Genomic DNA, 17,590 nt, shown 5'->3' with positions numbered 1-17,590 from the left:
GATTGCTTAACGGGCAGTTGGTAGTGGAGTTTCATCAGGATGATATTGCATTTAAAGCTACTGAGGGTTTTAACCAGTGATCTGGAATTCACCAGGGGACTCTAGAAGATACTAGGAAATATCTCCCAAAATCCAAATGGAACAGGACCAGATTTAAATAATCTTATTCTGCTTTAAGAGCATTTTATTTCACAATGTGGATCAATACACATAGAAGTAGTCATCTCAAGAAGGATCACTTTGTTGAGTGTAGGGATCTGGCTACAACCTCTTGTAACACTGAACCATACCGAGCAGACACCTGACCAAAAGTTATAGAAAACAGTAACTCCTCCTTGTAACTTTGCTTGCACTTCCTTTGCTTATAGTATTTTGTGGTGTCTAGATTGTAATGTATCACAAAATACATACTTAGTGCTTGTGCCTGTGGCTGGTATGAAAACTGACAGTATCCTAGATGGTGTTTTTATGTGTCTCAATAGTCATTCGTACTTTAAGAATAAATGTGAGGTTATTCTTCAAGGGGAAAAAAGACACAGCAGTGCTACAGAATAGTAGGCATGTAAGTTGATGACTTTCAAAAAATTTGACAGCGTGGAAAGGCTATACTACATTGTGCCAAACCAAGCACTTTTGGGGTTTATAAACGGAAGAGCAGAATGGAAAGACTTTTTTGCCTCCATACTTAGCATTTAATACTGAAATACAAGATCAGTAAAGCGATGTCAGCTTTTGTCTCCTGTTGACATTTTTAGTAACTATGGAAAAATTAGAGAAAAAGGATCAAAGGAAGATTGGGGGAGTTTAGAAATTACTTTGCAATGAGACTAAGACTTCAACCCATGTAATTAAACAAGCATAAAATAACAAATTAGAAATCATGTTTTTATTGAAATAAATACTGAGTACCAAGTATTGATAGAGTGAGAATACAGTAGGAACAAATAAATGCCGATAATTGAAAACATTTTTACAGTAAATGGGGATCATAGTAGAAACACAGTATCACAGTATCATAAGTTGTGTTTCGTTATGGCTTCAAATCAAGAAGAGATGCATCTCTGTCAAAGAAGTTTGAGTAAGATGGTATCACCATGTTGCATGGTAGCTCATGGCCTGGATTAGTGAACTTTGTGATGGATGAAGAACTGGCTGGAGGGCTGGGCCCGAAGAGTTGTGGTGAACCGAACCAAATCCAGTTGGTGGCCAGTCACGAGTTGTGTTCCCCAGGGCTCAGTATTGAGGCCAGTTCTGTTTAATCTCTTTATCAATCATCTGGATGAGGGGATTAAGCACAGCCTTAGTCAGTTTGCAGGTGACACCAAATTGGGTGGAAGTGCTGATCTGCTGGAGGGTAGGGTGGCAATACAGAGGGAACTAGACCAGCTGGATCTTTGGGCTGAGGCCAATTGTATGAGGTTCAACAAGGCCAAGTGCCGGGTGCTGTGCTTGGGTCATAACAACCCAACGCAATGCTACAGACTTGGGGAAGAGTGGCTGGAAAGCTGATGGCAGACAGGAATCTGGGGGCTTGTATCAGAACTAGTGTGGCCGGCAGGACTAAAGAAGTGATTGTGCCACTGTACTCGGCTCTGGTAAGGCTGCATCTTCAATTCTGTGTTCAGTTTGGGGCTGCTCATCATAAGAAGGACATCGAAATATTAAAAGAGTGCAGAGGAGGCGACGAAGTTGGTGAGGAGTCTGGAACACAAGTGCGATGAGCAGCAGCTGTTGGAACTGGGGCTGTTCAGCCTGGAGAACAGCAGGTTGACGAGAGACCTTATCACTGTCTACAACCACCTGAAAGGAGGTTGGAGCATGGAGGGGGTTGGTCTCTTCTCCCAAGTAGCATGTGATAGGACAAGAGGAAATGACCTCAAGTTACACCAGGGGAGGTTTAGATTGGATATTAGGAAAAAATTCTTCACAGAAAGGGTTGTCAGGCATTGGAACAGGCTGCCCAGGGAAGTGGTGGAGTCACCATCCCTGGTGGTGTTTAAAAGGTAGGTAGATTAGGTTCTTAGGGACATGGTTTAGTGCCAGAGTTAGGTTACAGTTGGACTCGATGATCCTGAGGATCTCTTCCAACCAAACTGATTCTGTGGGTAAATGTGTGAAATTCGACAGCCAGTTGTGCATAGGAAATCCAAGTATGTGATTTAATCAACAACTTTTAAAAATTAGGAATTGGTAGAGTCTTAGTGTTTTGTCATGAATTAAAATAAGTATAGTATAAAAACTAGCATTTCAAATGTGTTAAGGAACTGAAGAAATGTTTTGGCAAAATAGTTTCTTTATGTTCAGCAAAATAATCTGTTTCTTCTTTGTCTCATACTTCTGCTTACTACATACAGCACTACAGTGCTGTACCTAAGTATTTTCTGATTAGCTAGTTTTTACTTTGGGTTTTCCCTAATTTTCAATATTCAACCAGTTTCTGAGGCTGCATTGTGTGGAAAGCTAGTACAAGACTTGAGATTTTAATTGCTTGTAGTAGGGAAGAGTTCCTGTTAAGAAGGTGCTTTTTAAAAGTTAGTCTTTGTGGTTATAAAACAGTCTCGACAATAATGTCTTTACGTGGTAATTGCAGTAATGCAGTGGAAGTGGTTATTTTAAAAAGTTGTTTATTATTTGAAAATGAATATATGTGTGTGTTTATTCATTCCTTTTTATTTAAGGTCTACTACATCCACATAGAATTGACGTTTTTGAGGATTACATATACGGAGCAGGTCCCAAAAATGGTGCATTTAGAGTACACAAATTTGGCAGGAGCCTTGTAGAATATTTAAGTGTGGATGTTGATAAAGCAAAAAGTGCCTTGGTTTTTCACCGCTACAAACAAATGGACTGTGAGTAAGCATAATTACTTTAAATTCAATATTGAAGAAGTTCACTTCGGGGTGGGGAAGGGCGAGCGGGAAGAAGTAACCAAGTTGTATACATATAAAACAGAGCCTGATGGTACAAACTGAAAATAGATCTAGTCATATTTCTTTATATAAGTTTAATTTAGATTTTTTGGTACCTTTTCTCTCATTTGAAAGGACATTGAACAATTGATTGCCTTGTGTACCCACACTGTAAATGAAGCATGAAAAAGTTGGATGAGACCTGAATACAAATAGCTTTAGCCACAACCAGTTGAGGTTTTTTACTGCACATTACTAATACATTTTTTTCTAACTGCAATAAATTCTGTCCTGGTGTGAGTCTTGCACTGCCATTTAAGTGAGTGTGTTCACTGACTTCAGGCTTTTGATATCCAGGAAACTGGAATTATATCAGAATTTTTATATTTGATTATTTTTTCCCAGTTCTAGAATACAGTGTTATTCTAAAAAAAAATATATATAAAAAAAAAAAGAAATAATATTTCAAATATTTTGTCTTTTTAAACAGTGCCTAATCCATGCTTGGACCTGACATGTGAATTCATTTGTTTACTCAACCCTTTTGGTGCAACATGTGCTTGTCCAGAAGGAAAATCGTTGGTGAATGGAACATGCATTGATCAAAGCCTCTTGGGTAGGTATTGAAAACCCTATGAGAATTAGAAAATAAGCAACTGGTCAGTTTTTGTCATCGGAAGAGGCTGTCTGCGAGTCAAGAAGTCAGCAGGATGACCATGAGCTAGCACTGTGCCCTTGTGGCCAAGAGGGCCAATGTCATCCTGGGGTGTATTAGAAGCGGGGTGGTTAGTAGGTCAGAGAGGTTCTCCTGCCCCTCTACTCTGCCCTGGTGAGACCACACCTGGAATATTGTGTCCAGTTGTGGCCCCTCAGTTCCAGCAGGACAGGGAACTGCTGGAGAGAGTCCAGCACAGGGCAACAAAGATGCTGAAGGGAGTGGAGCATCTCCCGTGTGAGGAAAGGCTGAGGGAGCTGGGGCTCTGGAGCTGGACAAGAGGAGACTGAGGGGTGACCTTATTAACATTCACAAATATATAAAGAGTGAGTGTCAGGAGGATGGATCCAGGCTTTTCTCAGTGACAACCAACGGTAGGACAAGGGGTAATGGGTTTAAGCTGGAACATAAGAGGTTCCACTTAAACTTGAGAAGAAACTTCATCTCAGTGAGGGTGGCAGAGCCTGTCCCAGGCTGCCCAGGGAGATTGTGGAGTCTCCTACTCTGCAGACATTCCAACCCGCCTGGACACCTTCCTGTGTAACCTCATCTGGGTGTTCCTGCTCCAACGGGTGGATTGGACTGGATGAGCTTTCAAGGTCCCTTCCAATCCCTAGCATTCTATGATTCTATGAAGTTTGTGATGTTGTTCAATATACGTATCATTTATCTAAAATGGAAACAAAATATGAAGAAGCAAAATCCCTGATTCAATAAAACCTGTTTATATTCATCAGAATGTAAAATGAGCTCTCAGCTGAACTGATATGAGATGATATTTAAAAGCAAATGTGTATACATATTGACCAAAAGAAGTTTGAAAAGCTCTGAAGTATTTTGGATTCCAGATTAAAGAGAGAAAAATAACCTTAAAAACCATCATGAAACACCTCTGCTTAGACTGCAGCAATAGTCAAAAGGCAGTAAGTGCAACACAGCAAATAATAATTACTTTGAAATAACAGGCCAAAAAGAAAAAAACAGCTGAAATATTTTTATCTAAAATTATATCTTTCAGTAACATAATGACTAATATCAAGGCACAGTAGCTCTTTCACCATGAAGTCTGGTTTTCTAAGTTTTTGGCTGTACTTTAGGGGAAGAAAATCTTTTCCATAGAAAATTATTAGTACTCTAAAACTTTCCCCTCTAATTGAGGCCAGACAGCTGGAAAGAAAGCTTGAATTTTAAAAGGTTCTAGAAATCAGAATAGGTTTTCATATGTGTATGAGAAGTCGGAATGTATTAAGATATTTTTCCAAATGTTTAATTCCAGGCTCAGAAATCTGAGTTATGCATATTTTGATGAGATCCTCAGTACTTAAAAGCTCAGTTTAGCAATTAAATTAATTTACCTGAAATGTCATCATTCTGTGGAGAAAATCTCACCTGTTTATGCTGCCTAGTCCTTAAAAATTGAATTAATACAACTCTGGTTTAGTGCTATATGATATGTTATTAATAAAGCTGTCCTGTCTGGTAGTATTTCTCTTTCTGTATTAAGAAATCTAAGAAAAAATTAGAGCGTAAAACAGTGTTAGAAAACTTGTGCTAGATAACAAACCCAGTCATGTTTTTTGCTTACGTAGGAGTACTTTTTATGCAGTGCATTTACAGCACCAACTTTTATATGTACTACACTATGCTCTAGCAACAAAACAGCTAATGAATGCTTTCTTACTCTACCCCCTCAGTGTGTATTTGTATAATAGTTATACAACTATAAAGTAGTTTACAGCTGTTTTACATCAGTTTTCACTGTTAGGGGTGAAGTGATGACACTGAACCAGACGTAATAAAAAGAGCGGTGTACTCTGTAAGGTTTGTGACTCTTGAGAGAAATCAGAATAAATGCCCTTTGTCTTCAGAGATCATCTCATCTCCCCCCCTGACCACTGAGTGTCAGCTCTGTGTTCATCTCAGATGGGTCCTTGGCTGCCCGGCTACCTCACACTTGGCATCAGGAGCCAGAAATGCAGCAATACCTTTAAAAGATTTTCTGCTGATACAGTGCCACCTAAAAATTATTTCAAATGACCCATAGTTACTACTTCTGTGTTGAAGAAAGGACAAATAAAATAATATTGGTTTTCACTGGTGACTGGTTGTAAGTTGAACCTGTAATTTCAGTAATGCCACAGTTTTATTAGTGGGGGAGAGTTTTCAGGAAAGCATGTTTTTATTAGAGAAAGATCTGAAGAGGCTTTAAAGTTATTTCACTGCTGGTTGTAAATTTTTATGAATAGACAAAAAATGCCTAGAGAAGTATTTTTAATATATTGATTATTTTCAGTATCTTTCCACAACTGCAGTATCTGTTATGCCTTTTTAAAGGGCTGCTGAATAAGTGTTTCTTAACTTGAAACATAACTGTAATCAGAAAACTATGTCTAGCAATAGGCTTTTTTTGTACATTTTTTTTCTTGTATGTTATTTTTGTAATAGTAGATTGCAGGTTTTGTAGCCTCACGGGTTATAAATTATTAATCAAAACAAACGTCAGTATCATAGCATGCTGACAAGTTTACGTTTTTACACTATTTTGACTTTTTAAACAAAGTATGAAATGGAAGTTAAATGTTTGCCTGATGCTGACACTGCACTTAGGCTTCCAAGGATCATCCAAGATTCCTGGAAAGCTTGGAGTTGACCTGAAGATCAACATCTTTAATTAATACAAGTTTATAACTCGTGACTGTCTGACTATCCACTTAATAGGTCACTAAGAGGCTGCAAACAAAGACATCATGTAGATTATCAGTAAATATCTTTTCTTATTGGAAGTCAAGTTCTAAACCAGGTTCTTTTCCTTTAGGAAGTTATATGGTTACTTTTCTAATTAAGAGCTAGAAAATTAAAATGAAATGCACTGCATGCATTCAACTTGTTTAAATCTAGCATTGTCTTCGATGTCTCAGGGCATTTTTGGCATAGTTATGGATGTCAGTAACCTCAGACAGCAATTCCTGCCTTATGTAACTGTCAAAACCTATATATTGTGGTAGGTTGGCCTGACATTAATCCAAAGGGAGGTTATATAGTCAGATTTTCTTTGTTGGTATGCAATAAAATTCTGATTCAAAGTCAATTGAAATATTCCTGTTGATTTTGGTTGTCTTCTGGTTTGTCCCTAAAAGAATGAAATTCAGAAGATTTGAATGTGAGACAAGAGTGTGAAACGCTTTTTAACGGATGTATTCTTTTTGGTTTGTTACCGGTTTGATCACAGCGCAGTACTTGTACAGTATATAGGTTATGGTGATTTATGTAGATTATATTTTATATGTTCAAAAATACACTACCACTAATGTACAGATCTTGAAATGCAACTTTTAAAGTCTATTTTTAGCAGACATCATTAAAGTAGCAACAGAAGTGAGGTGTGCTGGTTGTTTTATACTTGCATGGTAACTATTTCAAGTGATGTACGTGGTCTTTAGTTTCACAAATTAGTAGTAATTGTGGATATCAAGAACTAGTGTGACTAAACTGTTCTTTTTGAAGAATATATAATTTAAATTATAATATTAAAGAGCAGTATATTGAATATTCATAATACTTTTTAGTGTCTTTAAGTATTTTGGGTCTTTTAAAATGTAGTTAGGAGCCTAGTGGTAGATTTCCATGGTTTGGCAAAGTCAAAATGGGACAAGTGTCTCCAGTTCTGGTCCATCTTGAATGGTGCCCACAGGAGAGCCTGTTTTTGAAGATTATATTTTGATACTGCCTATGTCTCTAATTCTTGTGAAAAATACCTTCCAAAAAATAATTATTATTTTCAACATTATTATGACATTCTTCATTTTGGTAGTTTTTTGCATGACTATTGCAAAGGCACCTTGTACAATTGCTTATTCATCAGTCTGCCTTAAGGTTGGTGACTGGGAGGTAATCTCTGTCCTGCTCTTTTTCTTGTGACTATATCCCAAAACAGGCTCAGGTTCTGGCTCATTGGATTGTTGGAGATCTTGAAATTCTGCATAATACTGCTACTGGCTTGATTCATTTAATTGATTTTTCTTCTAAGTCGTGTGTGAGGAATTCTAAGTTTTGAATCCTCCATGGTTTTCTGTAAGACTGAATCCAGATTGCTTCAGACAGCTGCTTCATCAGCGTCTCAGACAAGTGATGAGAAACAGCTTTTGGGTTTGATTTGGCTTTTTCAAGCCAAAGTTACAACAACATATGTGTGTCATGTCATTCAGAATGTTTTTATAACAACATGAAAGCGAGCTCCTGTGTGTTCTTAGATAAGCTTCCATCTCATTTCTCCCTGGATGACTATGATTGACAGACCCTAGTTCTCTTGTGGTTTATTTATTGCCTATGGCAGGCCTGACGTTTTCAGTTTAGAAGCTACTCTTTAGTTTTCAAATGGATAGAATACCACTTCATTTTCCTAAAAGAGACCACTGGATTTGCATCTATTAGGTTTATTGTATCTAATTGTCTGTAGCACAATGATGCTAAAAACATACAAAGAGGATGAAAATACAGAGACTTGCACTGGAGGAAGACAGTGTATACCACAGCTGAATGAGCAAGAGTAATGAACAATTCCAAGAGTTCCATATTCTGGAGCTGCACATTTATCACTTTCATTTTAAGAAGGGAATATTTGTGCTCTCTTGGCTGGATGAAAAGCCTGAGAAAAATGACAAAGACTCAGATCTGACGTTGCTTCTGAACAGAGATGAAACATTTAATTTATCATGGTGTTTTCCTTCAGCACATTTCTGTGGGGACATGCCTGCTGCACACATATATTACATGCAGAGCAAGTGCTTTGGCTGGGGATGTGGAGGTTAATCCCTATATACCTGTGTTTCACCCACAAATTCTACCTCAGGGAGCTATGGCAGTTCAGCCCATGGTGTGTTCTTGGGGTTGTCCTGCTCTCAGTCTTTTTAGATATGAAATAGAACAGGGATCACACAGAATGTGCTTCTGGTTTGAAAAGTAATCTTTTGTTTACCGCAGTATCTTCTGTATTTGCAAAGGGGTTACCATTGGGACTGGTGTTTACTGGAACAGAAGAAAATGGGTTATGTTATTAGCAGGTGTCAAGTTTTTTCCCACTGGGCATCCTTTTCTTAGCCTTTCTCTTCCATTTAAAATTGTAAAGCAAGCAGATTTAAAAATTAAAAAAAAAAAAATGAGAAGGGAAAACCAAGATGATGATTTTACAGCATTCAGTCAAAATCTGGGGATTACAATTTGTTTTGATACATTTCAGCCAATGGAAAACTGGCAGATAGTAAGACCCTTGTCTGAAGGGGCAGGAAGACTTATACAACCTTACCAGAAGATTAGAACTCTGCACTCTGTCTTTAATATGAGCATTCAACTCTGTAAAGAATCAGCTACACCAAGAACAAATACCTTTCTGCCCCATGAGATGAGTCTATTCCACTATGGGGAGTGAACTGTTCTTTTCCCAAAGAATGTGTGTAGCTCGTTAACTTTGTGCTCCATAGCATCGTCTCTCCATTTAACTGCCTAGTCCAGAAATCAGTGGATATTTCAAAGGGGGAAAAATAGCAAAAAGTAAGTTGTGTTTTTATCAAGAAAGAAAGAGTTGTTCTAGAAATGCCCATGTAAGATATGTGTGTGATTGAGAGAGAGGGATAGGATGCGAAAGAAATGAACGAGTGAAGGAAAAATACCAGTAGAGTTCACAAAGCTTTGTTTTGCTGCTTTATCAGTGTTTCTTCTATGTTAGATATTCCTTCTACTTTCAGGTAAAGGAGTCAAATATGGAGCAAATAAGCTGTAAGTGTATTAATGTTTCTGTCAAACAGTCAAGCCTGAAAGAAAAACATAAGAAAAACTGCAAAGCAAAGTTATTTGATTCTTTATTAAATATATATTAATATTGAAATAGACAAGTCAAGGCAGCAGAAGACTAAATAACCAGGATAGGAGAGAATATGTAAAATTACATGACCTGTAACCCTTTCCTTTCTTTCATGTTAGAGAGAGACGGTATCTAGACTAGAAGAAGTATAACAAGTGAAATTATTTACTTCTGTCATTTCAGAAGCGAAAAGAGCAGCTGAGAGGTCTTTGAGGGCGAGTTCCAGCAAGCTCAGAGCACTATTGAATTGACTCCAGATAGAAACTTTTCTGACTTTTTTTTTTTAAACTTTGTTCCAATAGTGGGTACTTACTGGAGCTGTTCCCAGCTGTTCTTTCAGAGGTCTTTATTCAGTAATTTGAATGCATAGTGTTCACCTTTTTATAACAATTCTTCTTTGTTTCTCTTCTGTGTTCTTTTTCTTCCTGTCTTGTCCTATGGGACCGTTCTGCTCCTGTCTCCCACACAAAGGCGTCTGATCCTCTTTTGTACTCAGTTGATGTGAATCAGCAGAAGTAATTTGAATCTAGTGTTTACCTTCAGACAACAAAGCAGCAACATTAAAACACCTATATTGTTAAAGTCTCACGTGGTATTTTAAAACTGGCTTATCCATTACATCTTTGAAATCTATTTCTTAGCTTATTTAAAGTCCAAAATTGTTGTAGTAACTTTTCTCGGTTTCATATTGGTGGTGAAACTCCTGAATTTAAAATGTTTTATGGAGAAAAAAAAATCAGTGTGGATATTAATAATCCTATGATGATACAAAATATTACAAATGTTTGGGGTTTTTTGTCAGGAACCTTGCATTTTAAAAGTATGAGTCATGAGTGTTCCAGTCTTTGAAAGCCAATTAGATTAGAAAATCATTAGTGTGGGCAATTTTTGGCTCAGTGTATTTTCTTGAAAATACAAAGGCAGGTATTTCTTGGTGTGGTTAGGGTAACATCCAAGTTTGTAGTTCATGTTTTATAGTTCTAAATATGCCTTTCGATACTCTATTTTTCTCTTGGATTCATAGTCTGTCTTAATTTCCATATTTTCTTTTCAAATTTTATAACTTCTGTATAACTGCTCTAGGAGAGAAACATAACATGTTCTTAATGTGTCATCAGAAAGGTTCATAAAAATGAGCACTTGTCTGTACTTCAGTGTTATGTATTCTGTTTTAACTAGTTCTGCTCTATAAACTCATGACTAATGATAAGTAAAACAGATAAGCAAAACAAAAATAGACCTTCTCCCCAATAAGATATGCTACATTATTCCTTTAAACAACTTCTATAATGAGTAACTGAAGAATGGTTCATGGAACATCAAAGGATTTAATGAACCACCCAAATAAATAAAATACTGAGGCATCCTCAAACTCCCAAATACAAAGAAGCTTTGTTACAGCAGATGGATGTATCCAGGGTGGATACCAAAAAATTAAACGCATGTGGTATTTCATATTTTTATTGTTAAACGCTCAAAATAATGATGTGCCTGTCAGCCCGCCACAATAACTTATAGGTTCATTGTCTAGTTTTAGCTTAATTTGAGAGAGATGCAATTGCCTGATAGATGATCAGTTCCCAGATGTTGTATTTAAATAGGTTTGGTCCCAGGTTATATGTCAGCACCAGCTCAAGAGGAGCGGACATGGGCAGGGAAGACTCAGGTACATCCAAAGAAAAGGCTGCTGCAGAAGCACAGTTTATTAGTGAACTACGCAGAGTCTGTGCTGGAGCTAGAGGATACCCACCATTCCTAAATTCTGCACTAATAACGCAATGGATTTCTTTAAACATCAAAAGAAAGGTGTTGGCTTGCCTGTGTCAGTGTTAGACCTCAGTAGGACAAACAGGAACATTAAACTCTTTTTCATTAGCTGTTTAACTAAAACAGATTAATCCAGCAAAGCTTCTGCAGCTAGTGGATATATTATTGAAGAATTCTCAGGGTTTGTGGTAACCCTTTTGTTAAAAGCCATGTAGGTTCAAATGCTGGATTAGTTAGGCAGCAGGTCTGGCTTTGCAGGATTGGTTTTAGTATGTGAAAAATGAAAGGTCTTATTGCTGAAAGCACGAAAGATGCTACTCTGTTTCTTTAGGATTACAGTCATTTGGATGTTTGAGCATTGTATGTGTGCTACTCTAGAATTAATTTCTTGTTGGTGTCATTGAATGATTTTATATCTTGTTCACTGATATGAATAGATGTTTATTTTTCAAAGTATTTCCAAGACAGGAAAGCAAAACAACTTTATAGAAGGACTGAATCTGGCTTAATCAGAATTGGTGTCACCTCGTACCTCACTAAGACAGTGGCACTACTGCCATAAGCATTTGGTGAATGCAGCACAGTGGGCACTGTGGAAACAGAAGTCATAGTTTACTTTCTCTATTTTGAAAAGTGATTTTTTCCTCCTCATTGATGGGGATCTGTGGTTCTATTTAAGATGCAAGGTTCTCTTTTGCCAGTTACATGAAATGGGGTTGTTAAAACCGGCTCTGTGTGTGTGTTCTTGCTGCAGATGATACCTGTAAATTAACCTGTGAAAATGGAGGAAAGTGCATTATAAATGAGAAGGGGGATCCCCGATGTCACTGCTGGCCAAGTTACTCTGGTGAAAGGTGTGAAAAGAACCATTGCTACAATTACTGCCAGAACGGAGGAACCTGTGGAGCCTCTCTCCTTGGTAAATATTTCTGAGCAGCTGTATCTTACTATTACTCCTGCCTTAATTTCAATGTTTCTGTTTATTCCTTGTTTGCGATATTTTGTTCTCCTTGTAACTTACTTGCTTTGTCCATACTATGTGCAATATAGCAGTATAAACCATACATATATTTTAAAGTGCTTTTCGTCCATGTGCCTTTGTGTTTCAGCAGAATGAAGCTGCATCCCACAAAAGGTAGCATGGGAGTCGGTATTCAGTATAAAGACGCATGTGTAGAGACGTAGAAATAGAATTCTAAAGCGTAAGATCCAGTCAAACTGCATCTGGAAGAACACCAGACATCTGGCTCTCTCTTTATCTTACTTCTCCCTTTAAATTTTTAGGTGATGTGACCTCAGTCTTTCACCTTTGTCTTACTGGAATTCACGAAGTAGGCATTTTACTTATCTAGTTCTCAGGAAGATTTGTTTGATCAGAATTAAGATCCTTTGTTTTTGTGAAGGAATTTGAAATCACTTCTCATCTTGAGGAATATTTTCCTGTCAAAATGCAGGTGTTTGGGAGTTGGAAAAAATGTGATAAGAAATACTCTAAAATTTAGTAATTATGTGAGAAAGGAGAAGTTGAATTATATTTTCTGTTCCAAGGAATATTTAACTATTTGATTCAAAGTAGAAGACCTGGAGAAGAGTTTGCTATCTCATCTCTTCTCAGAAGTCTATGAGCTGCTGAAGATGATGTGGATCATCTTCTATGTGATGAAATGACCAACACCCTGGTCAGTGAAACAGAAGCACAGTATCTGACTTTAGAAGAAGTTTGTGACTGTTTGGCACTGAGAGCTCCCTGTAATACAGCATTATGCATCTTCGTCTCTGTGACAGAGGGGGCTTAGATCTTGATGTTTTTGTCAGCGCTCCTTACTAACTTAAGCTGATATAGTTTAGTAATTTAGCTTCTCTTACTATGCTAGTTTCTCTGGAGCCTCATTTTATTTACTGAGATGTGATGTCAAAAATCCAAGTGAATGAAAATCTAGCAATCTGTTGTGTGCCAAACAGAGGATTTTTTTTTGTTGTTCTGAATATTTGAGGGTTAATAATGTTGTTCATAGTTAATATTGTTAATAATGACTAAATATTAGAAAATGAGAATACTTCAGGTTGATTGATCATACTTGAAACTGCTTCTAACAGCTGATGGAAATACTGACACAAATGATAAGCAGGGATTTTTCTCAGTGTAGTGAGATCAATATGTGTTTAGTGAGGACATACAAGAGAATGGAAATAAGTAATGGGTGATTTAAATGATGTGTAGAACCTCCTTGTCATCTGAAGAGAGGATGTTTACTGCCACATCTTTACATGTCTGGCATTTATTTGATATTTTGTGGGGTTAAAGGGCATCATAAAATTAATAACTCGGCTCCTAGAACTCATCTCGGTTCTGAATCCTGCAGAGACCCCAGGGTTTTATTTAATCCTTTTCTTTTGGCAGGAGCTGTAGTGTTCACTCAACTACAGCAGCTCTTGTTTTCCTTTACCAGGCAGCTGACACTTGCTGTGCTCACACAGCTCTGCTATCACCTGCGTACCTTTTCTTCTTTTTCCTTGCTAAATCCAGCCGCTGAAATCTCTCAGCCTTGCTGAAATATTAGTGTGGTAGAGTTGATTGCCAGTGAGTAACGGAGAGATACGGGCAGATTCTACAATATACTTCTGCTAAGTTGCTCATTGTGGCCCCAGCTGCCGCAGAGGGCCTAGAGATACAGACATGAGCTCTATTTCTGTTTGGTCTCAAACAGGATAATGTGTCTGCAGCAAAAATGCATCAGGAGGGCCAGCGTGGATGTCACTACAGTCTACATTCCATTGTTCAGTTGCCTAATAATTGGGAATCCAGGCCTTTAACTGCAGCTGAAGTTTGCTGTACCACATATGGCCAAAGTGAGCCAAGACCAACACAGAGCTGGTTTCGATGACTCTTACTGGGCATACTCACTAACAGGAATATTCTTCTGCTGTGCCGTGTCCACTTTCCCAGTTTCATCGAATTTTTTATAATCGTATTTCAAGTTAGCCAGATTCCCTTTCTGCCATTTCCAATTCATGAGGGTAGCCATGCCTTGAAGGCGGTGCCATAACTTTTGTGTGCCGGAGATGTGGAAGAATGACCATATATCTTTTTAGATCAAGGTGACTCCATCCGGCATTCCAGATAAAATTTTCGAATTGATCCACATCTCCTCTTACTTGCATGCCTAGCCCCTGAACCCTGTAAATATTCTATTAAGAAGAAATCTCTATTTCTTATCAGACTATATTTCTTATCTATATCAGGCCATAAATCGTGTGTTAGTGAAACAAACTAGCATGTCAGTGAGATGTCCCCTTATCCTACTTCAATCTAATCCAGGATATAGTAAAGCCATTAAATATCTTACAGAGAGAAGCTAAACGGGGCACCCCAAAAGCATTGAAAACTCTAATGAAGTCAGTAAAGCTTAATTCCTCAAGTGTTTTTGCAACAACCATTTCCTCCTTCCAGTCAAATATACCGCTGTGCAAAGCGTGTCATTCAGTCCTTGCATCGGTGGGTACACATTTCGCTGCAGGGCGTCCCAGTTTGGACAGAGGGTGTGAAATCCAGACCAGAACAGTGTTCACTCACCTCCTCGTTCTCTCAGCCCTCAGGGCAGAGCTGATCTGCTTTGTCAGGCTCGTATAAGTGTTATTAGTGTATGTGTTCCTTTATTCTTGCACATCACTACATGTAGGAATAAAAAGGTTCCTTATTACCAGGAATTGCTCAGTTTTTCCTTAATGGTTGTAGACCTTAAGCGTTATCGTGTCTAGATTTATTTTACATCCTACCAGGTTGACCTGTCCACTAGCAATAAGTATATATTGCACACTTTTTTTTTTAGAGAATTCTCTAACATTTCTGGAAAGTATAAAATTACCATTTCAAAATAAAGTCAGCTCAATAGCACCTTAATTTCTTCTACTGTGGTGTTACTACCTGTGCGTACCACGCACCACACTACAATGCTCACAACCAGTTCCTCAAAAAGCAGCATTTATGCTTTTGATCCATTATACAATTGGCTCATCAAACTGTCCTGCTTAACTGATGCAATCAAGTTGCACATATCTCCCCAATTTTGTCTTTTTTATTTTTTTAATTTATATTTCTTCAAAATTATGAAGCTTTTTCCTCTGGAAGCTGCGGTAGCCACATGTGTGCTACTGCAATCCAAATCCTACCTACAAAATATATAAATGACCTGTGATAATTTCAGCTTGCTTGACTTCTTAGAAGCTCTGATTGCCCTTATCAATTCTCGCATATCATCCAACTCAAACAGTCAATCTAATGAGTGTCATTTCACACATGTGCCCTTTGGAAAGCTTAGGGACCACCAGTAAAATCAGCCTCATGGGGGATGAGCTGATGCTGGGAGGCTCCTCTGGAATTCAGGGCATTTCCTTACTGTTGGCTACTGGCCCAAAAACGGGGAAGAGGCATCCCAAAAACAAGCCTTTCATCATATCCCAATATAAAGAAAATGACACAGTATATAAAATACTCTTCTAGTGAATGTGTGTGCTGTAGTGAATGTGCAAATCCCATTCTCTTTCACCACCTAATATATAATAGAAATGTGATAACCAATTAAGTAAATTGCAGAGTATTACCCATTTTTTTCAAACATGATTGTGCTAAATCGTTGGTGGATGTGGTAAGTTGTAGAACCTCATTATCTGCACACAAATGTTAATTTGTTAAACAAATCCCACTGGCAATTCAGGGATTATTCACTGTTGGTTTACTTACTGCTAAGCCTTTTGGCAAATTCCTATGTGAACATTATATAGCTAGAGATTGGGGCAGCTTTAATTAAAATTTATAAGTTTATGACAGTTGTATTGAACTACAATAATTGAACAAAGAAAATGTCATCAGTTAATTAAAAGTACACATCTGAGACGTGTAATTAAAAGTTTGGGTATAATAATGAACACTTTCCAGTAAGGCAAATTGAGGGGAATTTGGAAAAATAATGTTACCATAAAAGTGCACTTCCTTTCTTCTTACAGTTTAAAGTAAAAATGTTGGAGCAATAATTTACTAAATGTCCTGAACACATTAACTAGACCTAACTAGTTCCCAAAATTAGATAAATAAATATTTGTACTATACTTAAGGTACAAAGAGTAAGTCTAACCATGTAGAATTAGGATGCTTGGATCAATATGAGCTTAAAATAATATCTGTAGAGATTGTTCTTTTCTTTCACAATATAGAGAACGTGTATCTGTTGGGACTGATCCCAATCAGCTCACCTACTAATTATGTACAATAATACAGCTTCTCTCCACCGCTGTTGGTTTAGTAAAGCTAATTATGGTTCATCAGCCACACAGAAGTGAGTTGTTGTGATTCCCACAGACTGTGATAACTACTCTAGAAGACGTGATATTACTTACAGTAGGCTGCTGTAGGGCCACATTGTTTTCTATAATAATGACAGCGAGTGAAATATGCTAATTAAATATGCATATTCATACAGAACAACTTAAAACCACACATTGCTGGTAGTGAATTTACCACTGACTGGAAGAAATAAATTATCGATGTCTTGGTGCAGGCATTCATCTGGATGATCTCTTTTTTTTTTAACTTTCAGAAAGTTTACAAAATAGTTTTATTTTCCTAAAATAATTGAAATTGCAAAATAACTTCTGTGGTCACACTAAATACATAACGTTTTTCTGTTGTTTAGGCAATAGCATGAATCAAAGTTGATCTCCTTAGCGTTCTGGTTATTGAAAAAAAAAGTAAAGAAGGAGTTTAAGATATATTACTATTTTTCCAAAAGAAATAATTTTTATGTTATAGAGTCAATATACTAAAATATCCAGTAGCTATTTTCAAAGGTGATTTGAAAAGTTATTTGCATTAAATTGGCAAAATAAATTGGCAAATTAACAGTAACTACATCCTGTAATCAAACCGTAATTGAACATTTCAGGATTTTCATCTCTGCCATCCTCTTATGGATAATTTTTCTTTGCAAGAGGGGAGGAAACTGCATTTTAACTTCATGCCAAAAACTTCATGTATTTTTCTCATGTCCTGCTGCCACAAAGAACTTGATATGTCCTAGGATCACCATAAAATACTGTCCTTTAACTTACTAAGCTCTGTGCAAAACATTTGAAAAATAGAGGTGAGAATTTTATAAGGTTGCTTCAAGTTCTATCAGGTTTAGAATTAAGACCAGAAAAACCCCAAAATCTGTATTTTTGTAAGAGACAGGCTACAAAGCGAATCTTCAGAGAAGAGTAACTTGGAAGTACATAATTTCCCCGGAGACTTTTCATTATAATTTTTATTACAGTTTTATGTATTTTACTAGATGCCCTTCAGTG

The 17,590-nt window shown here is 37.3% G+C and overlaps 1 protein-coding gene across 1 annotated transcript in view; it reads left to right on the top strand.

Annotated features, from left to right (window-relative positions):
- The window catches only part of LRP1B (LDL receptor related protein 1B), a gene marked incomplete at both ends in the record, with an annotated part of 678,833 nt that overhangs the window by 629,413 nt on the left and 31,830 nt on the right, over positions 1–17,590 (top strand). Inside the window, 3 exons of the mRNA XM_080346793.1 lie at positions 2,679–2,852; positions 3,403–3,528; positions 12,006–12,170. Coding sequence (XP_080202919.1) covers positions 2,679–2,852; positions 3,403–3,528; positions 12,006–12,170 — 465 coding nt within the window. The remainder of the gene's footprint in view (positions 1–2,678; positions 2,853–3,402; positions 3,529–12,005; positions 12,171–17,590) is intronic.

Source organism: Nesoenas mayeri (genome assembly GCF_963082525.1).
Source record: "Nesoenas mayeri genome assembly, chromosome: 6".
NCBI classification, from domain to species: Eukaryota; Metazoa; Chordata; class Aves; order Columbiformes; family Columbidae; genus Nesoenas; species Nesoenas mayeri.
The sequence above is the reverse complement of the archived record's forward strand: the minus strand, read 5'-3'. Positions and strand labels throughout refer to the sequence as shown.